General features: G+C 50.8%; 1 protein-coding gene across 5 annotated transcripts in view; it reads left to right on the forward strand.

Annotated features, from left to right (window-relative positions):
• NUP214 (nucleoporin 214) overlaps window positions 1-21,484 on the forward strand; it is a 76,912-nt gene extending 55,428 nt beyond the window's left edge. For 4 of the 5 annotated variants that reach the window (XM_029062477.2, XM_029062479.2, XM_029062481.2 and 1 more), the window contains 6 exons: window positions 2,678-2,831; window positions 10,587-10,736; window positions 15,750-15,921; window positions 18,406-18,545; window positions 20,286-20,310; window positions 21,282-21,484. In XM_029062477.2, coding sequence (XP_028918310.1) covers window positions 2,678-2,831; window positions 10,587-10,736; window positions 15,750-15,921; window positions 18,406-18,545; window positions 20,286-20,310; window positions 21,282-21,315 — 675 coding nt within the window. In that variant the 3' untranslated portion in view covers window positions 21,316-21,484. Of the gene's footprint in view, window positions 1-2,677; window positions 2,832-10,586; window positions 10,737-14,079; window positions 15,377-15,749; window positions 15,922-18,405; window positions 18,546-20,285; window positions 20,311-21,281 lie in introns of those variants that run through there. The other variant, XM_029062480.2, reaches the window with a different exon arrangement.
• The last annotated feature ends 189 nt before the right edge of the window (window positions 21,485-21,673 follow it).

Below are 21,673 nucleotides of genomic sequence, written 5' to 3' on the forward strand. Positions count from 1 at the left end.
CGAGAAAATTAAGCTGCATCTATCTTGTTTCTCGTGGCCCAAAGAGTTTACTATCCATTCATTCGATCGTACTTATCGAGCGCTTACTGGGTGCAGAGCACTGATCTAAGCTCTTGGAAAGTACAATTCAGGAGTAATATGTAGGCCCGTAATATGTACCCTACAGCAAAAATCAGCGTATTAAAAGGTAAGCAGATCTGTCCTGGGTCAGACCGGTAGTCTAGCCAGCCCGTTATTCTTCCTCCAACAGTGGTGCTGAAGGAGGCGTGAAGAAATGGTGTGATGGTTGCCCTTTTTATAATAATAATAATATAATGTTGGTATTCGTTAAGCGCTTACTATGCGCCGAGCACTGTTCTAAGCGCTGGGGTAGACACAGGGGAGTCGGGTTGTCCCACGTGGGGCTCACAGTCTTCATCCCCATTTTACAGATGAGGTAACTGAGGCACCGAGAAGTGAAGTGACTTGCCCACAGTCACACAGCTGGCAAGTGGCCGAGCCGGGGATGAATTATGAATATTTTAATGTTTGTCTCCCCCTTTAGGGTGCAAACTCTGGTCTTGCCACAGCTAGACTATCGCCGTAGCCTTCTGTGTGTGAATCAACCCTGTAGGGAAAGCGGAAGCCCATCCGTTACTCCCGAGGCAATCAATTTCGGCGAGAGAGCCTGTATATCTGCTGGCTTAGTTTTGCATAGTGGCGACCCGTACCTTGCCACGGCACGAAGATATCTTGGGCCAAATTCGGCCGTGCTCATCATTTAATCCACGCCACTGATTCGGTCTGGTTTCTACAACACAATGGAAGGCATTAAGGAGAAAAGGAGCAGGGTAGACGCATTCACAGGCAGCCACCTTGAGCACTTTTGTATTTTTGCCTCTCCGCTTCATCGGTCTCTGTGTAATCGATTGTGCCACCAATTATTTGTTCTGCTTTCTCGATCTGTAAAAATGTAATATCCTGGTAGAGTGTAAGCATCTCATGGACAGGGAATTTGGCTATGCTCATTATTAATAATAATAGTGGTATTTTTAAACGTCTACTACGTGTCAAGCGCTGTTCTAAGCGCTAGGGTAGATATAAACTAATCAGGTTGGACACACGGGGCTCACAGTCTTAATCCACATTATACAGATGAGGAAACTGAAGCACAGAGAAGTCTGATGACCTGCCCCGGGTCACACAGCAGACAAGTGGCAGGATTAGAACCCGTGTGCTCCTAACTCGCGGGCTCATTCTCTATCCCCTAGGCCTGTTATTTCCCGGGCGTTTCGTGCAGCGTACCGCACCCAGTGGGTGTTCGGTAAGTACAGTGACGACTGCCATTACCGTTAGGGCTCTAGCTGAGCGGGACCTGGACAACGTTCCACCTACCATTCCCTCGGGTTGTGTTTTAAAACCTTTCAAGGCCGAACGTTCGCTTATATCCCGTAGGAACGGGAGGCGGTTAGAAGGGGCTCAGATAAGACTTGCGAACCGTGTTTCTACAAGGCCTTAGCGGACCCTTCCGCAAGCCAGGGGAGTAACACCGTGTGGAACTTGCCTCTGGGAACGCAGTACCTAAAATCTCGCTTCACCTGAAATTCCTCCATCAGCAACTCCTCGGGTCCTGGAGAAGCAGCGTGACTTAGTGGAAAGAGCAGGGGCTTGGGAGTCAGAGGACGTGGGTTCTAATCCCGGCTCCGCCACTTGTCTGTTCTCTGACCTTGGGGAAGTCACTTAACTTCTCTGGGCCTGTTACCGTACCTCATTACCCTATTTATTTTGTTAATGAGATGTACATCACCTTGATTCTTATCTATTTGCTACTGTTTTAAGGAGTTGTTCATCCCCTCGATTCTATTTATTGCCATTGTTCTCGACTGTCCGTCTCCCCCGATTAGACTGTGCGCCCGTCAGAGGGCCGGGACCGTCTCTATCTGTTACCGATCTGTCCATTCCAAGCGCTTAGTACAGTGCTCTGCACGTAGTAAGTGCTCAGTAAATACTATTGAATGAATGAATTAATAAAATGGGGATGAAGACCGTGAGCCCCACGCGGGAGTACCCGATTATCTTGTAACTACCCCGGCGCTTAGAACAGTGCACGTAGTAAGCGCTTAACAAATACCAACGGTATTATTGTCGTTGTCGCGTGCGGCACTCCACGTATTAGCCGCTACCCTCAGCTCAGTTGCCGCAGCGTAGAGCACTGCTCCAGTGTTCCATGCTGGCTTCACCGCATCCCTCGCCACCCTCCTCCGCCACCTAACTCTGCTCGGTCCATCGGTAGTATTTACTGAGCACTTACTATGTGCAGAGTACCCCACTAAGGGCTCGGAAGAGCGCGTTCAGTACAATTAGCGGACACGTTCCCTGCCCACAACAAACTGAGGCGAGCTCAGACAGCAGAGGCCCCACCGGGGATTCCAGGCTGGAGGGTTGGGGCAGCCCAGCCCACCGCAGGAGGAGGACAACGGTCACTCTACCGGCGCCTGGGAACTGTCCCCGGAGAGCCACCCCTGGCCCTTCTCGGGCTCCCCACATCCTCCCGACCACATGTCCGCTAACAAAACAGAATCGGCCGCTTTTCTCGTCTGCCTCGGGCCGGAGGGCGTCCTGCCCAAGGATGTGCCCCGCCATTTTACAGTGACCTCTAATGCTATCTGGTTTCCTGTCTCTTTTGTTTCCCCGGCAGTCCTCCTCTTCCACCGGCGGCTTATTTGGGTCTGGAAACACGGGAAGAGGGGGAGGTTTCTTCAGCGGTCTCGGAGGGAAACCCAGCCAGGATGCGGCCAACAAAAACCCATTCAGTTCAGCCAGCGGCGCATTTGGATCTACAACCACCTCAAGTAAGCAGATGAGACTCTTCCCCCACGGGCCCCTCCCCTTCCTCCAGGGGTTGTGAAAAGGATGGCTACTCTAAGCCAAAAGGGACACATCTGGGATGCCCACGGTTCTAACTAACGGCCTATCCAGTGGGCTGTTCTGAGCTTCTGGGAAGAAGAGGCGCGTGCAGTTCTGCTAATTGCTCGACTCCCAAGGCTTTTGTCTTTCATTGTTTGGACTAAGTTGACTTGGAGCAAAAACAATACACAGTTAGAGCTGACAGGGTAAAATGTGTTTTGGAAGGTCCTTTTGGAGAAAATGTGTTCTGATCTCTCTTAGAAGCACATCTCTCTGAAAATCTCATCTAAAGAGTTTAAAGTCCCAATAATTATTTTTCACCTGTTGTGTTTTCGTTGGTTTTTCCTCTGATGCCCTATCCACCGGTGCCTTCTCTCCGACTACTGACACTCCTGTTGAACTGTCTGTAGTTGGAAAACTGCAAAATTTGTTTTTCTTAGTCATTAAAAAATAGCCTGCTGCTGCCGAGAGGAAGGTTTGAGGAAAATGGAAAGAATATAATGTTGCCCGAGTGCATCTTTGTGTCTCCTGTTTGATGTGTAACATCAGTCTTTCATGAAACAAGAGCTTGAATTCGGCCCAGCCCCTCCTTTTTTTTTTTTTTTCAGGGTATCTGTTAAGCACGTACTGTGTGTCAAGCAGTGTCAGGACAGATACAGTCCCTGCTCCACATGGGGCTCACAGTCTAAGTAGGAGGGAGAACAGATACTGAATCTCCATTTTACAGTTGGGGAAACTGAGACATACGGAAGTTGGGTGACTTACCCAAGGTCACACCGCAGGCAAGTGGCAAAGCCTGGGTTAGAACCCAGGTCTTCTGGCTCCTTCCATTAGGCCATGCTGTTTCCCAGGATCCTCAAGATGTTGAGTTCCCAAGAAATGTGAGGCCCACTGCTCTCTAAATCCCCAAAGGCTGCAAGAGCAAGAAGCTGACTTAAAAAGATTTTAAGGAGAAGGGTGGATCCCCTAGACCGAAAGCTCATGGTGGACAGGGAACGTATCTACCAACTACCAACTCTGTTCTATTGCAGTCTCCCAAGCTCTTAGTACAGTGATCTGCACATAGTGAGCGTTCAGTGAATACGTTTGATTGATTGATCCTCTTGCCCATGAGGTGGTGAGATCAGTTGGCATTCATTTCTTTCAGGCTCGCCACACTGGGCGCAATCGTAGAGACATTTTGTCAGGGGAGTCCCCAGGACTTTCTTTTGGAATTTGTTGTTTTTTCAAACCCAGCTCAGTGACAGGCCAGCTCTTCCCTACATAGATTGAACACCTCTGGGGAGGCTGTGAAATACAATCTTTGAATGCCAAGACACTACGTAGTACCATTCTTCTGTGACTGGGTTTGAAATAATAATAATTGTGGTATTTGTTGAGCCAGGCGCCGTACTAAGGGCTGGGATGGGTTCAAGCGAATTGGGTTGGACCCAGTCTCTGTCCCACATGCGACTCAGTCTCAATCCCCGTTTTATAGATAAAGTAACCGAGGCGCGGAGAAGTGAAGTGACTTGCCCAAGGTCACACAACAGACAAGTGGCGGAGCCAGGATTAGAATCACGACCTTCTGACTTCTAGGCCCATGCTCTCTCCACTACACCTTGCTGATACTTACCAGTCATCTTTTAGCTACTTAAATAATAGATCCAGACTTGGTGAGAAGAGGTTTGGGGTTTGTTTTGTTTTGTTTTAATGGACTTGAGGGTATCAAATATTCCTCATTCCCTTATATCTCCTTTCCAGCTGGCCATTACGTTGTGGACTTTCCTATGCAGATATCGGCTCGCAGTCCCGATGCTATTTTAAAGTAAATGCTCCCTGCAGATTGTCTTATCTATCTGAAAAACACCGATGTCCATCCCCAAATTTGGTGCTTTGGTTTTTGTTTAGTGAGGAGCCGTCAAGTGACTGGTGGGTTTTTAAAAGTGATTTGGCGTGTGTTTTGTTTTTTTAAAATCGGGTAGGTTTAGTTTTTTCTGTTTTCAATTTGGGGGCTTTTGTTGATTTGAAAAGTGCTTTACCAGTGTCTCTTATCTGACAATGAGACAATGACAGGAGGGTGTTCCTAGGCAAAGGAGAGAGGCAGCGTGTAAAGTCAGTCAACTGTAGTCTTTAGGATCTTGGTCCGGCAGCCGAAATGATGTAAAATCTTCTCTCTTCCCTGAGACTCTTCCCACTGTGATGCCACTGATCTCTAGTTATTTTGAAATTCGGAGCCGTTTGTTTTTTAAAAAGCCCCTCTCTTTCTTGTCATGAGGACTCAGCTCGGACTCCCTTTTGAGCACATTCACCTTGTTCAAGGACGTGAAAGGACTGTGAGTGTTGGGAGATAAAGAGGCCACTGAGTGATAACGGCTTGGTCCAGCACAACTGTGGAAGTGGAAAATCGAGATTACTTAGCCCTGTCTTTTGGAAAAAGTATATTGAAAGATTAGTGTAAAATAAGGTCCCGAAAGAAGCCATTTATATTTATATTTGACTTCCTTTGAGCGGCGAGTGACCCATTCTCTTTGCAAGCCGACCAAAATTCCACCCACGTGCCTCTCTTTTATCTGGGAGTTGCTTGTGCCGGGTCTAACCTCCGGAATTTGGGGGTCGCCAGTATACTCTCCTCTCTTCCCCTCAATTCCATGTGGTTCGGGCAAGATCCGCATTTAGACGTTGGATAGTCCCCCCCATCCCCAGCCCCATAACACATTTGAACAGACCTTTAAATTATATATTATAAATTATATTAATGCCTGTCTCCCCCTCTAGACAGCAAGCTCATTATGGGCAGGGAGCGAGTCCACTAATTCTGTTGTGTAATACTCTCCCAAGCGTTTAGTACAGTTCTCTGCACCTGGCAAGCTCTCAGTAAATACCATTGATTGATTCACCGTAGTACATTGTATTTGCATTAAGTTCTCCTGCTTGTTTGCCCTTGGGCACCACAGGAAGGGAGAAACCTCTTCCTCTCTGAGTTAACACTTCTGTAGTTTCACTCGGCAGGCCATCGGAAGACCTTAAACTCTAAGAATACTAGGTCAAGTTAATGTCCAACCAGTATGGTCCAGTATTCGGTTTCCAACAGAGGCATTACAGAACGCTCACAGCAATAATAATAATAATAAATAATGGTATTTGTTCAGCGCTTACTATATGCCAAGCACTGGTCTAAGTACAGTATTGCAACAAGGTCATCAGGTTGTCCCACATGGGGCTCACAGTCTTAGTCCCCATTTTACAGATGAGGTAACTGAGGCACAGAGAAGTTAAGCGATTTGCCCAAAGTCACACAGCTGACAAGTGACAAGAGCCAGTATTCGAACCCACGATCTCTGACCCCCAGGCCTGGGCTCTTTCCACTGAGCCATGCTGCTGCTCTAATAATGATCTCTCCGTGACTTCTGTGAGCCTAGTTAGGGAGGTGCTGCCTAACAGCCCTAATTCTTTTTCCTCTAAAAGGCCACACTGGACTTGTCATCCTTGGACTTGTTGATTGGTATTTTCCACCTGCAGAACTCCTTGTCACAAATTCCATGTGCTTCCTACATTTGTGAATGAAGAGATAGCAATCCTGATTTGCTCCCCGAAGAGAGTCCTATATATTTCCTTTTTGTTGATTCCCAGCGTGATGAGCAGTGGGTTACGAGGCATTGCTGAAACGTGGCTACTCTTCTGAACTGGTTCTCCCCGCCAGCCATTAGCCACCGCTAACATCTATTGAAATTCTGTTTTCGGGCCAGGGAAAGTTAAGAGCCTAAAGTCTTGCGGTGTTTCTCGGCCACCCTCCCCATTCCAGATGCCTAAAGTCTTACAGCACCCGACATTCGTTCTGCAAAGACAGGACCGCGGATGCAATTTTAATAGCCTGGCTCCTGTGGTCTCTGCAGTATTAAAAATATAACTGTTTCCCCCGGTCGAGCAGTGGGGTGTTGAGGCTTTTCACTTCCCCGAGCTCAAAGATAGCGGAGGGGGGGGAGGTACTGAAGATAGCCAAGAACAACTCAAAAGATATGGGGGCTCGTGAAGGGATCCTAGACCGAGCGGACCAAGGTTGTTTTCTGCGGCCACCGAAGACCTGAAATAGCCGACTGGATCCGTCAGCGATTTGACCTTTGATTTTTACAGTAGGAGGCCATGCCAAAAGTTTCCAAGAAGGAGACTTCAAGCAGTCAAACAGGCCAGAGCCCAATCCAGAAGGCCGCTTGCTATATCGGGATTTGCATTGCCAGCATTCTCAGTCAGGAAAACGCAGTCATTTGTTCTTGGGTGCTGCAGTTAAATCCCCTCGTGAAATTCCCGGCGAGACTAACTCGGCAGCGTGTTCGTATCGAATACACGGGCAGGGAAGGCCGTGGAGCCGAACCTCCGGCCCGGAGTAACTTTTACAAGGGCAAATTATAAACAGGCCACGTTCTATGTTGGGGTAACGGGCACGAAGTGCATTTTTACCCGCTCCAAAGTCTCGGCCGTCTTGTGCCTGTCACTCCTGAGACCGGCATCCGGAGCCCGATGCTTGAAGAGTTGGGGGAATCTGAGTCCCAGAGCAGACTGGAGAATATAAATATTGTTAACTTGAGCTACCGACGGCCTCACTTTCAGTCCTCTCCAGCTGGCACGGGGCAACTCCGAACTCTAAACTGGTTCGATTGCACAAGTCTTCGGATCATGGGCTGAGAGAGGAGGACTGGTTATTTTTTCCCCCTTCTTCATTTTGGGCCTGAGAACCGAATAGTCTTGAGAGGCAGATGCCCTGTTCTGTTTCTGTTGTAATAGCATAGCACTTATCTATCCCAGCGCTTAGAACAGTGCTCGGCACATAGTAAGAGCTTAACAAATACCAAAGTAATTATTATTATTATTATAATTAAGCATTTCAGACACCTATGCACAATGCACCATATTTGTGTTTTAGTCCACATACCTCTGTAGCTAAATGGTAGGGCTGGTTTAATAAATAATAAATAATCGGGGTATTAAGCGCTTACTACATGCCAGGCAGTGTAATTAGTGCTGAAGTGGATACAAGCAAATCGGGTTGGACTCAGTCCCTGTCCCATGCGGGTCTCACGGTCTCAATCCCCATTTTACCAAGAGGTAACTGAGGCACAGAGAAGTGAAGTGTCTTGTCCAAGGTCACACAGCAGACAAGTGGTAGAGCCAGGATTAGAACTCACAGCCTGCCGACTCCCAGGCCCTTGCTCTATGCGCTACACCATACTGCTCTTTCAGAGTGGATTTTTAACGGACAAAAAGTCTCGACGGCCTGGCCAGTCTTTGGGGATTTAGTGTCTTCCTTCGCTTCCCTCTGCTCAGCAGCGGCAGTTGTCGTTCTCGGCGGGTGGGGGAAGGCGTGCGGCGTTGTTCGTTCGTTCATTCAGTCGTATTTATGAGGTGCTTACCGTATGCAGAGCACCGTGATGAGCACTGGGAAAAGTACAGTACAGCAATAAAGGGTGGCATTCCCTGCCCACAACGAGCTCCAGTTGGTCACTGCGGCGCTGCTTGGCCCAAGCCAACACTGCGGAAGCGCAGCAGACGCAGTTAATCTAACTCACAGTCACCGCGTGGGACGGCGCCACGATTCAGCTGCGGCAGGGAAGGTCGACTGGCTTTGGCTCCCTCCTTCTGAAACACTTCTGACCCCTTCCTACCTATTCACCTTCTCCTTCCCCCACAACTCCATCTTCGACGAGCCTGTCCCCTCCTCACATATTAGGGCCACGGCCAAATCCGTGTGGCTTTGGGGACGGAGCACGGGCCCGGGAGTCAGAAGGACCTGCGTTCCAATGCCGGCTCCGCCGCGTGTCTGCTCCGTGAACTTGGGCAAGTCACTTCTCCGGGCCTCATCAGTAAAATGGGGATTAAGACCGAACGCCATGTGGGACAGGGACCGTGCCCGACCTGATTAGCTGGCATCTATCCCTGCACTTAGTACGGTGCGTGGTACGTAGTAAGTACTTAACGATACCACAGTTATCATCATCGTTCATCGTTGTTCTTATCATCCATGTCTCTGCCTCTGTGGGGGACAATTTGAAAAGCTCCCTTCAAAGTACCCGGCCGAGATCGGCTTTAGCCCCCATACCGAGCAGCAGACAAGCTAAGTTTGTCCTTTCTGCCTCATACTGGGGCTTAGGCCCTTCTTCTCCTCATCAGACGTGGACACGATAGGGGAGCAGAGCTCTCTGGAAAGTGGGGGGGGGGAGGGGGGAGTTTATCCTTGCCTGCTGCAGGTCGGTCTTGGCCAACCTTTGCTAGAATCGTGAATTGTCATTCTCTTGCTAAAGCAGGAGACCTGTCAAGGCTACTGGTACTTAAATTTGTGAGGCTGTGTGACCCAGTGCCTTGAGCTCTACAAACCAAGCTAAGGCTTGATTAGACAAGCAGTGTGGCCTAGTGGATAGAGCACGGGCCTGAGAGTCAGAAGGACCTGGGTTCTAGTCCCAGCTCCGCCTCTCATCTGCTCTGTGACCTTGGGCAGCCGACTCCACTTCCCTGGGCCTCAGTTGCCTCGCCTCTAAAATGGGGAATAAGACTGAGCCCTACTTGGGACAGGGACTATATCCAATCTGATTACGTTGTATCTACCCCAGTACTTAGAACAGTGCCTGGCACATAGTAAGCGCGTAACTAATGCCATTAAAAAAAAAAAAGCTCTCTGTCAGAGGAAATTCCGCCTGGAAGTCTTACAGGCTTTCCTCTGCGCCCTCAAACCACTGCCCTGATTCCAGACGGAGAAGAAGGATCGTTGTCCTCGGTCTTCCCTTGCTCATCCCGCACCCTACCAGGAGACGGCCAGCCACGCCAAACTGGAGTAGAAAATAGAAAATAATGAAATCAATTCACCACACCGATTAGATCTGAACTGGTTTGCCTGCCCCATGTTTTCGGTTGGCCTCCGTGTGAGGGAGCTGATGAAAGCCCAATTGTTCCAGAGAAAAGCTCCAATTATGTGGCTTTTTCCATAGATTGCTATTGTGGCCATAAGTGGAACAAGATGGTAGAGAGCAAGAAAGGCGTACGAGCGAATCCAGCGCCATCTGCTTTCTGCGGCGGCAAACCCCGAGCCTTTCGTTTCGTACTGGGATTTGGTTAACCCTTTGCTGCTAACCCGGAAGATGTCAGGGCTTAATTAAACAGGACCCTTTTAGTGCAGTGTCACTGTGGGGGGAGGTTTTAAATGGGCCACGCTGTCCTTGAGCATTTGCCTGTAGAATCGCATCAGGAAATCCCGACCCACTGTGCCAGAGCAATTAACAGACCGTGGTCACGATGCATGAAATCGCTGGTTTTTCAAAAGCTCAGTTTCCCTCCTTTGTCACCAAACCGCACTTCCCACCCCTGTTGAGATTTCCTTTTTTCCTAAGGACCTAGTTAATAATAATGATGATGATGATGGTGTTTGTTAAGCACTTAGAATGTGCCAGGCACTTTAGGGAGCACTGAGGCGGTTACAAGCAAATCAAGTTGGACACAGTCCCTGTCCCTCGTAGGGCTCACAGTCTCCATCCCCATTTTACAGATGAGGTGACCGAGGAACAGAGAAGTGAAGTGACTTGCCCAAGGTCACACTGACAAGTGGCAGAGCCGGGATTAGAGCCTGTGACCTTCTGATTCCCAGGCCCACGCTCTAGCCACTGGACCACGTTCACAAGGTGTAAATAAGCCCAGTCTCACCCGTGCCCTTCACGAGTGTTCTCTCCTCTCTCCAGATTCTTCTAATCTGTTTGGAAACAGCGGGGCCAAGACCTTTGGATTTGGGAGCTCATCGTTCGGGGAGCAGAAACCCACCGGCACTTTCAGCTCCGGAGGCGGGAGCGTGGCAGCCCAGGGCTTTGGCTTCTCGAGTCCCTCCAAGACAGGTACCGGCCGAGAGTTGCCTGCCTTCCCATCCCCAACCTGTCAGCGGGATCCAGAGAGGTCAGGGTGGTGGTCTGAGGAAGCCGCACCTCCTTCCTGGGGTGTTGAAAACACAGTCAGGGGCTTAGAGATCGTGGGTTCTCAAGAGGGCATTTCTTCCCCGAAAATGAACTGGTTTACCCTTGTGGGGTACATGTGATTTTGAGTCGTTCTTGCGGTCGTATTTCATTCATTCATGCAGAGCGCTGTACTAAGCACTTGGGAGGAAAGTACCGTCCAACAACAGACACATTCATTCATGGGGCTGAAGGGCCCGTAGGGCTGAAGGGGCTAAAGCATTCATGAGGATGAAGGGCCGGTTGTGGCTTCTACGGTTCGTCTGTGGGCTTCCTCCGTGGATTCGCCAGAGGACCGGACACGTAGAGTGTCCCGTGAGGGATCACTCTTCCCCCTAACAGAGAGAATTATTCATTCATTCAATAGTATTTATTGAACGCTTACTCTGTGCGGAGCACTGTACTAAGCGCTTGGAATGAACAAGTCGGCAATTACCACTTCTGCCGCGTGAAACGTAGCCCATAAAGACATAAACTGCACCGAGGAACAACTGCCCTTTATCCTTGGAGTTAGAACTCGCCGTTCAGCCAGTTGGTCAGGACAAGGCATCTGGCACCCCCCCCCCCCCGCCCCCGGAGTCCCGACCGAACAGATCGGGGCATCCTTGCCTTTGGTTAATCCGTCAGTGACTGTTTCAAACATGAAAAGATAGGGAAATTTGAGTCTTCATATTGGTAAGAGGGAGCCATTGGTTCCAAGAGCAGACCCAAGCACTGGAGCTTCAGACACTCTCTTTTAGGTTTGTATTTACACTTCAGCTCTCCCCGTCATAACCCACGATGATAAACTGTGATCATCATGAGTCCCGGCGTTCTGAGATACCTGCCTGAAAAGAAATTCCGCCTCCCTTCACGGCCCTGAGGCGATCCCTCTCATTTTCAGAATGATTTTTCTAGTTTAGGGTCTCGTGTCCCCGTCTCGGACCAGCGGTCCGAAAGGATGATGTTGCGTATTAGCAGATGAATGAAGACCAACCTGCAGACCAAAATGAGGGTATTCAGGGGTGAGGTCTTCACTGTTTTGTACCGGTAGGCCAGCCACCTCCCAACTCTGCCATAGCAGTCGTACTGATGTCCCTGAAAAAGGATTCCCAGTAGGCCGTGTGTACTGGGAATGGGATAGAACTTCTTGGAATTCTGAGTGCAGCCCCCTGCCAGAGCGGTAAAAAAACACTTGAGGCAACACTCTCCTCCCTTCCCGTTTGGAAGAGATTAAAGTCCCGCTGTCAGGCATGGTATTTTATAGGGCATTTGTTAAGGGCTTATTATATGTCATTCATCAGTCGTACTCATTAAGCAATTACCGTGTTCAAAGCACGGTATTAAGTGCTTGGGAGAGTTCCGTACAACAATAAAGAGACGCATTCCCTGCCCACAACGAGCTTACCGTCTAGAGTGGGAGACAGATATTAATATAAATAAATTAAAGATATATACACAAAGAGCCGTGGAGCTTGGAGAGGGGATGAATAAAGGGAGCAAGTCAGGGCAAGAGAAGGGAGTGGGAGAAGAGGAAAGGAGGCCTTAGTCAGGTAAGGCCTCTTGGAGGAGATGTGTCTTCAAAAAGGTTTTGAAGGAGGGGAGAGTAATTGCTCTCAGATAGGAGGAGGAAGGGAGTTCCAGGCCGGAGGCAGGATGTCAGCAATGAGATAGACGAGGTCGAGGTGTAGTCAGAAGTTTGGCGTGAGAGGAGCGAAGTGTGCAGGCTGGGTTGTAGTAGGAAAGTAGTGAGGTGAGGTGGGAGGGGGCAAGGTGATTGACTGCTTTAAAGCCAGGGGTGAGGAGTTTTTGTAGGATGCGGAGGTGGGTGGGCAACTATTGGAATTTCTTGAGGAATGGGGAAGGATGGTCTGAACGTTTTTGTAGAAGAACGATCGGGCAGCAGAGTGAAGTGGGGCCTGGAGTGGGGAGAGACAGGAGGCAGGGTGGTCAGCAAGGAGGCTACTGCAGTAATCGAGGCGGAATAGGATAAGAGCTTGAGTTAACGCAGTCTGGATGGAGAGGAAAGGGCGGATTTTAACAGTGTTGTAAAGGTGGAACCGGCAGGATTTAGTGACGGACTGAACGTTTGGGGTTCGATTGAGAGAGGAGTCGAGGATAATGCCAAGGTTACGGGCTTGGGAGACAGGAAGGGTGGTGGTGCCATCTATACTGAAGTACTGTTCTAAGCACTAGGGTAAATAAAAGCGTAACAGGTTAGACCCAGGCCCCGTCCTACGTGGGACTCATAGTCTAAATTGGAGGGAGGAGGATTTAATTTCCATTTTACAGATGGGGAAACTGAGGCACGGAGAAGTTCAATGACTAGTCCAAGGACTGTGTCCAACCTGACATCAACCCTTCTGCTTAGTAGAGCCTGACACATAGTAAGTGCTTAATACCATTTAGAGAAGCAGCGTGGCTCAGTGGAAGGAGCCCGGGCTTAGGAGTCAGAGGTCATGGGTCCTAATCCCGGCTCCGGCACCTGGCAGCTGTGTGACTTCGGGCAAGTCACTTCACTTCTCCGCGCCTCAGTTACCTCATCTGTAAAATGGGGATTAAGACCGGGAGCCTCACGTGGGACAACCCCATTACCCTGAATCTACCCCAGCGCTTAGAACAGTGCTCGGCACATAATCAGCGCTTAACAAATACCAACATTATTATTATTATCATTTAAAAAAAAATATGGCAGAGCTGGGAGTAGAACCGAGGTCCTCTGACCCCCAGGTCTCGCTCTTTCCACCAGGCCATACTGCCTAGGGGTTAAGTGTTGGAATTTCTCCCAAGTTCCTCACCAGAGGCTTTGTGGAAGAACAGTAGGTGATTGTTTGGGGGCACCATTTTGCGAATGGATCTCACGGCAACAGTGTTACAGTACTCCGAGCTCCAGTGTTGTGACGGGCTACAGATACCTAACAGGCGCACTGCAATTATTTATGTAATCGACTGGAGGCAGACATCTTTGGCTTCTCACACCCCCAACCCCCAGCATTCCCCCTTCAGCTTATGTTTGATTCCTCCTTGGGACAGTAGTATCTCAGTGAAAGTTGAGTCGTTATACTCTGCCTCTAGAAAAGACACGGGGGATCCCGTGAAACTCTCGTCTCCCCCATCGAAGGAGCGAGTCAGGCTTCCTAGAGTCGCTGCGGGGGCATTTGCTCTTTCAGTCTGATGGGGATGTGAACCAGGAAATCCCCCGGCACTAGCCTTGCACTCGCCTTCCTCCCTTCCTATTTTTTTTTTCCAGCACTGTGGTGCCTTTCTCACTTTTCCATCGCCTTCCAAGGAGCGAGTAGTCCAAACAGCAACAGGGACACGGCTCTAGGTAAAGCCCCATGTGTTTAGGAAGCAAGTGTAACCGGATCTGTGATCAGTTGTAAATAATTCATCTTGGAGAGTTGTGTTTTTTTTTTTTTTCCAGTGTGGTTTTTTCTTCTACACTGTCATATTTGCAACCAAACGAGATCCACAACTTGTGCCTAGACTGGAATTTTACCGGTTATAAAAAAAGGCACCCGCTAAACGCGAACAGCAGCTGAAAAAAGTGTCTCCCGTGTCCGCAGTGAATCATAAGCGAATAACCGTTCCGTAAAACAGGCGTTCGGAAAAAAAATCCGCCTGACGGCCCCATTCCGCGGACAGACGTTCTTTCCTGATTCAGTAGTGGTCGTCGTTATCGGTAGTATTTATTGAGCGCCTCCGGAGCGCAAATCCCTGGGGAGAACACTTGGGCAAGACGCATGATCGTTGCCCTCCGGGAGCCTACGATCTGATGGACAAAAATTCTTTACCGACGGTGGGACAGAGGACGTGTTTTGGAATAAAAGATAATAAACCAGAGAGGCTGAAGATGCGTGCCAGCCAATGAAAGCCGAGAGCCTCCACTAGATAATGGCATTTGCCTTCGGGTTACGAAGCCCCCCTCCTATCGGTCAACTCCCCAGCCTCAGTTCCTTGCTAGAAGCCGTTCATCCGCTTTCATGGGGGCTGTACCCTCTGAACCGGTCCCCCGCTTCTTTCCTCCAGCAAGCGTCTAACCAGCCACCAACAGAGGAACAGGGACGGCCCCCCCGACTCCTTGACTAAGTAGCACCTTGTTACCTATCCACCCCATCACCTTCGCTGTGTGGGTACCCTTAGGTGGAAGCGATAGAACCCGGGGGTGGAGATGGGCAGCGGGCACCCGTCCGTTTTCACGCTCACTAAGGTGCCCTTTAGCTTCCGGCTGAGTAGGTTTTGAGAACTGCGAGGCAGTTCCTGACAGCGGAAGCAAAGCGTCTGTTCTTCCTGAAGCTAGAGACACTCTCCGATGAGCACTGAGAGCCATTATGCTTTAAATAAATGAAAGCCGCCCTCCAGCGCTGTGCGTGCCTCTTAGTTTCCACTGCAACCCAGTTCGTGCAGTCTCCCCGCCTGGCAATTTCAAGGCTTTAGAATTTGGTTTTATCATTTGGAGTTTCGGCGGGGGCGACAGGTCGTCCATCCATTAGTCCACGTTGCAGCAGAATGCGGGCCGTTGCCTGGGTCCCCAGAGCCGGCAGCGATCACGGTTGCCGGCCGGGGGTCGCTTCCAGGAGGAAGCGGGGGAGGAGTTGTGCGGGATGGGGGGGGGGTCCAGAAGACACCGGGTTCGTTCTCAGGTGGGAAATCTGGTTTCACGGCACTGCCCAGCCACTGAACTCGACTCGGAAGGACTGTGGGAGCGCTCCGTGTGAGCCTGGCTCTGCTGATAACGCAGATGAGGCCCCCAGAAGTGTTCACGTGGGTCCCCGGAGAGGCCACGGGCCTACGGTCCTGCCATCCTAACACCTCCTCTCTTTCTCTCCCGTTTGTTTTCGTTTGGTTCGCCTTCGCTCGTCGTCACCCTCCCCGTCCCCTTTCCTTTCTCGTTTTTTGGTTTGCCTCTGTTTTGCTCAGGTGGCTTCGGTGCTGCTCCAGTGTTTGGCAGCCCTCCGACTTTTGGGGGATCCCCTGGGTTTGGAGGGGTGCCAGCATTCGGTTCAGCCCCGGCCTTTACAAGCCCTCTGGGCTCGACGGGAGGCAAAGTGTTCGGCGAGGGTACCGAAGCCGCCAGCGCCGGAGGATTCGGGTAAGCCCGCGTGGTGGGGGGCACGGGGGAGCACTCTAGGGCCCGGCGCCTTTCTCGAGAGCTTCCCACACTTTCCAGCTCCGCCCGCCAAGATGGAGGCCCCTACCCATCAGGAAGAGTAGTATGCCCCCTCCGGCCCAGTCTCCGGCAGGGATGGATTGACTTTTTAACTCGCCAGTTAGTTTGAGACGTTTGGGAGCCACCCCTTACAACCGTGTCCCCTGATGCGCCGCCTCCCCGTCGTCCCCGAGGGAGAGGTCACGTGACTCCTCGCCGGCCATTTAGTCCCGGGCTTCTCCGCGGCTGGGATTACGGTAGATTTCTGCTATGAAATCCTGAATCAATGGCTTCCGCGTTCTCCTGGGACTCCCCTGCATCAGGTCTATTGTCTCCGAGCAAATAGCACTTTGTCGTTCCCTGTTTTACCTCATATCCCAGGGTGAGTATTCGGTTTCACGATTCCCGGGAGCCAGCTACCGTACTAGGCAGTAACTGATCAGCTCGACGTTTTCAAGAGCTGCCGATCGCTCAGCTTTCAAAAGCTGCCTTTTCTGCCTTGCATCTCGTAGTAGCATTCCGTGTCGTGAAGGCCTCGGGGCAGGCTGACCGGACCGTGAGACCCTAAGGAAAGTGACCTCCTTTCCCCCTCCGAAAAGAAGAAATCCCAGCTGCCGTCCCGAGTGACCACTGCCGACCTCTGTGCTTCAGATTTTTCAGCGGGCCCAGGGAGAAACAGTGCAGCTAAAGGTCGTGGAGATAGCGTTGGTCTTAAGAAAGGTTAAAAAAAGTAGTGGGGATGTTTTGCAGGCAGGAAAGGAGAGAGGGAGGTAGAGGGGAAAAGAGAAGACACAAAGTAGGTCAATTGATCTTTCAGCCCCTCGGGTTGAGCTATGACTTTGGCTTGCCCATCCCCTCTGAGCAGAGGAGTCTTCTCATCCAGGCTCCCCAGGAAGTCCGGTGAATCGAGGGGGAGGAGCACGGTCTAGCCGACAGGGGTTGACTTACGACCAGAAGTGCCTGCGGCTTCAAAACACGTTGGCTTCCTCTAAGTGCCCGGGAGGAAAAACAAATGCTGTTTTTTCCTCTTCGGGCCCGAAGTTAAGGCAGTTGAACCGCAGGTTTCCGCCGCTCCAAATGAGCCCGTTTCTTACCATGCCTCGAAAAAGGGGTGATTGATTTGAGAAGCAGAAGGCCGAGAGAGGTTCGGCAGCCCACATCACCCCTTTCCCTTGTTCTCCCCTCCCAAAGACCAGGGCCGCCAGGTTGCCTCACTTCTGTAGAAGCAGCGTGAGGGCGTTGCACCTGAAAATGGGCACACATCTCACCCTCCTGCTTGTGGATTTGAGAGCGAGGAGGAATTTGTCTCCGCTGTCACCACTGGGACTCTTCAATTAAGAGGCCAGGTGAATTTTTTCATGTCCCCAGCCAAATCCTGCCTGTTTTATGCTTTATGAAGGAAGAAATCATCATGCCCACCCAGATTGAGCTAGACTAAGCAAAACCCTCACCTTTCCCTCAGGGATCTGAGTTCAGGTGCTGGAAAGTTGTCAGAGAAGTGGATTTGGGATCCGTGCCACTCTTTTTTTTTCCTTTTAACCTCCATCAAAAGTCCAACATACAGTCTCCCCCTTGGGGAGAACCTAAGACCAGAAGAGTAGAATTGAAAGAAAGGTGGGAGGGAAACTCTGCTGAACCCAGTACTGTTAGACTTTGTGACGCTGATTTTTTTTTTTTTCTTCTATCTGCCCTCTCCACCAACCCATCCCAAATCAGGGTTGGGGTGGAAAGCCATCTATTTAATAACAGATATTTTTCCATATATTATAGCACGGAGGGGTCTCGCTTTGGGCAGTATCTTTCTCCTGAGCTGCGTCCCTGAGGCATTTTAGAGTTAAATGATAGGAGAAGCTAAGGAGATCACAGCCCAGAGAGGGGGCGTGAAGATGGATAGCAAGGGACGAAAAAGATTTCGGTTTCAATTTAAAGACGAGGGAACCGGTCAGGTTAGAAATAGAAAATTCTAAAAAGCTGGGAGAGGTGGTTAGCAGCGATTAAAGTATTCACTTACTGTGCCGATTTTTTTTATGGTATTTGTTAAGCACTAACCGTGGGCCAAGCGCTACTAAATACTGGGCTAGATACAAGCTAATCAGGTTGGACAAAGTCCATGTCCCACGTGGGCTCACAGTCTTCATCCCCATTTTGCCCATGAGGTAATCAAGATACAGAGAAGTGGGTGACTTGCCCAAGGTCACACAGCGGACAGAGCCGAGACTAGAACCCAGGGCCTTCTGACTCCCAATCCCGTGCTCTCTCCGCTAGGCCACACTGCTTCTCACCCTGCTCGCACTGTAAATAAAGAAGGGGCCCAAGGGACTCCAGGTCAGAAGTGTCTTTTGTCCGAAGTGCCTCTGTTTGAGAATGCCCTTGGGTGGAGCGTGGTCACCCACACTAACCTCCCGGTGATTTCTCTTTGGGACCCAGGTTTGGCAGCAGCAGCAACACCACATCGTTCGGCACCTTGGCAAGTCAGAACGCCCCCACGTTCGGGTCCCTGTCCCAACAGACTCCTGGTTTCGGGACCCAGAACAGTGGATTCACCAGCTTCGGGACGAGCGGAACAGGTAAGAGGCACATTCCATTCCTGCTGCATATACGGGGGCCCTACCCTGGCCTTCCCTGGGATCACCGCTCGTGTGCGTTGGGTCTCACCCCCGTGTGATGAAGCGGTATAAAACCTCCAGAAGGTAGGAAATGGGAGGAACGCCTTGTATTTCGAAAATGTGCACGTCGCTTCTTGGATGGGGATGAGGTGTTGCTTATTTCCCGGGTTCGGGATCTGGAAGATGTCCATCGATCATAAATGTAGGGACCACGGTTATGCGAAACTATAAATTATTAAGCAGAGAGGAAAAATATTTCATGAGGCGATGTCACTCTCAAGGGGCCGCAGAAAGTGAGGCCAGGGGCTTAGCCACACCTTCTGGAGGCTGGGCTCCCGCTGCTCCAGACGCTGGGGCTTGGAGTCCTTAGCCTCATTCTCTAGGATGCAGGGCCTAATAATAATAATAATGTTGGTATTTGTTAAGCGCTTACTAGGTGCCGAGCACTGTCCTAAGCGCTGGGGGAGATACACGGGAATCAGGTTGTCCCACGTGGGGCTCACACACTTTTAATCCCTATTTTACAGATGAGGGAACTGAGGCACAGAGAAGTGAAGTGACTCGCCCACAGTCACACAGCTGACAAGTGGCAGAGCCGGGAGTCGAACTCATGACCTCTGACTCCGAAGCCCAGGCTCTTTCCACGGAGCCACGCTGCTTCTCTAGAATGCTCTAGAATGCTCCAGGGGGTGTCTTTGCCCAGACATCCGAACCAGCAGCACCAAAGAAGGGCTTGGTCCTGCACTTTGCCAGCAGGCCAGGTTCCTCACATCCGCTTTGGTGCTGTGCCTCTGGCAGATAGGCAGTCTGGCCAGAGTTACTGCCCTGCTCAGCCTCATGGGGACGCCAGCTCACGGGCATCAGAGGTTGGTGGTGAGCGAAAGTTGGAGAAGGGGAGAGGATGACAGAAAAGAAGCATTGATAAAATAAATGGCAAGTCCCAGAGTCCCCCACTGAGGGTTTTCCTTGGTTTTAGACTGTAAGCAAATGTTAATGGGCAGGGAACATGTCCAGGCAGTCATTCGTATTTGTTGAGTGCTTACTGTGTGCAGAGTACTGTACTGAGCGCTTGGGAAAGTGCACCACAATGGTAAACAGACGCATTCCCTGTCCATTCATTCTACTATATTGTTCTCTTCCAAGCGCTTAGTATAGCATTCAGTAAATACCACTGATTGATTGATTGATTCTCATCTGGGCCAGTTGCCTTAGCACCTCCGGGTGAGCCCTGATGTAAAGGGTGCCTCGGGTGGCTCTTAAAAGAGCAGTGGAGATGGGGAAGACAGGCCCTTGGGTCGACGACGAGGGTGATATTTGTTATGCGCTTACTGTGTGCCAAGCCCTGGGATAGGGACAAGGCAACCAGATTGTCCCACTTGGGGCTCCCAGTCTTAATCCCCATTTTACAGATGAAGTAACTGAGGCGCAGAGAAGTTAAATGACTTGCCCAAAGATCCAGTGCTGGAGAAAAGGGAAGGTGCCTTTCTCGGCGTGCCCATGCCCAGCCTTGCTGGACTCAGAAAAGATTCCCCACAATCTACCGCAAACCACCCTTCTCCCCGAACGGACGCTTGGGATACTTCCCCGTTTCCCGTCGACGGCTCTAGAGGAAAAAACTGTACTCTGAAAAGAAAGGAGGAAATTTTGAGCATTGGAAGTTTTTATCGGTTTTCGACTTGATTCTTTTCCTCTCTCTTTCAGGGTTTGGCTTTGGATCATCCAATTCGTAAGTACCTTTCCCCAGCCTCGTGGCATTTCCATTCTGTTCCTTTTTTATGCTTTTAATTTTAAAAGTCACGCCCAAAGTGAATGGAAAGGAAACTTAGGAAATAAGCCTATTGAAATGCTAATTCCAGCTGAATTTTTAAAGCAGAAAAATCAGGCCTTGGTCATTTATTCCTTGCTTCCCCCTCCTCTTTTAATAGCGTTTTTGGAGGCCTGGGGTTGACGTGGCGTCTTTATTGGTTTAGCTCTGTTCTTTTCTGTCTGGTCCACGGAGAAATGTGGTAGGCCTCAGTTGACTGAGCAGGGTGTGGCCCCCGTCGGACGCGGGGTGGGAGGGTGGGGGGGGTTAAGCTCCCTCCTCCCCTTCCCCACCCAAGACCAACACACTGCCACCAGGCAGCCCCAGATCTCACCCCCTCCCCAGGGAAAGAGGGGACAGAGAGCAGCCGCAGGAGGCGGAGCGGGTGGCCGGGATTTGGTCGGCGGCCCCCTCCGCCCGCCCCCGACCCCAGTGCGATAGGAGCAAGCCCCCCTGAGACCCAGGACGATTGCTCTGATCGACCCTCCTTCAGAGGCAGCCCCGCCTCTCCTCCCCAGACCGGTCCCCGATAAAGAGAAGGGCCCGGCAGAAAAATGAGAGGGCCTTGGAGGCCTGAGGTCGCCTACTCGCTCTGTCTCCTTTTCACTGTGTTTTGGAGTGGGTTGTTTTTCCTTTTCCTCTGCTCGTACGCTTCCCAGCTCAGTGGTGATCGTACCTTCGTCGCAAGGTTCAGGAAGGCTCCAGGCGTTCTCCCAAACCCCATTTGTGATCCTCAGTCTGTGCGGCTGGGTAGTGATGCCACGGCATTAAAAACGAAAAGAACCGAACTTGGAAGATAAGGCAGTTGCATGAGCATTAAGGGCTATTGTCCCCGCAGAGGGTCGGGGAGGGAGGAACCGATTTCAGTGCCGTGTCCCTTTGCTCCTTTGCAGGTCCGCCCCAGGATTCGGCGGCTGGAGAAGCTGAAGGGTCGAGCCCGTTTCTCTCGGTTCCTGTGGTTGTCGGCGTTCTCGGATCCTCTTCCGCCTCAAACGTCCTACCGCCTTTTTTTAACGCACATTTCCTCCTCCTTTCCCTTTTCGAAGTTGGCGAGTGCGTATTTTTTCTGCTCTCGATTAAATCATTTGGACCGCGACCGTGGAAAGCGTGTGAGGATTTGTGTTCCCATCCTCTTCCCCCACCCCCGCCTCCCACCGCCCCCGTTTCCAGACAGGAAATAGGCCTCGCCCATTCTGGAGAGGCAGGAACTAGGTCCTGCGCAGGGCGGCCCTGGGGCGGTCAGTGAGCATCACTGAAAGAAACAGGAATGTGCTATTAACAAGCA

The sequence above is a fragment of the Ornithorhynchus anatinus genome, chromosome 4 (assembly GCF_004115215.2).
Source record: "Ornithorhynchus anatinus isolate Pmale09 chromosome 4, mOrnAna1.pri.v4, whole genome shotgun sequence".
Classification (NCBI taxonomy): Eukaryota; Metazoa; Chordata; class Mammalia; order Monotremata; family Ornithorhynchidae; genus Ornithorhynchus; species Ornithorhynchus anatinus.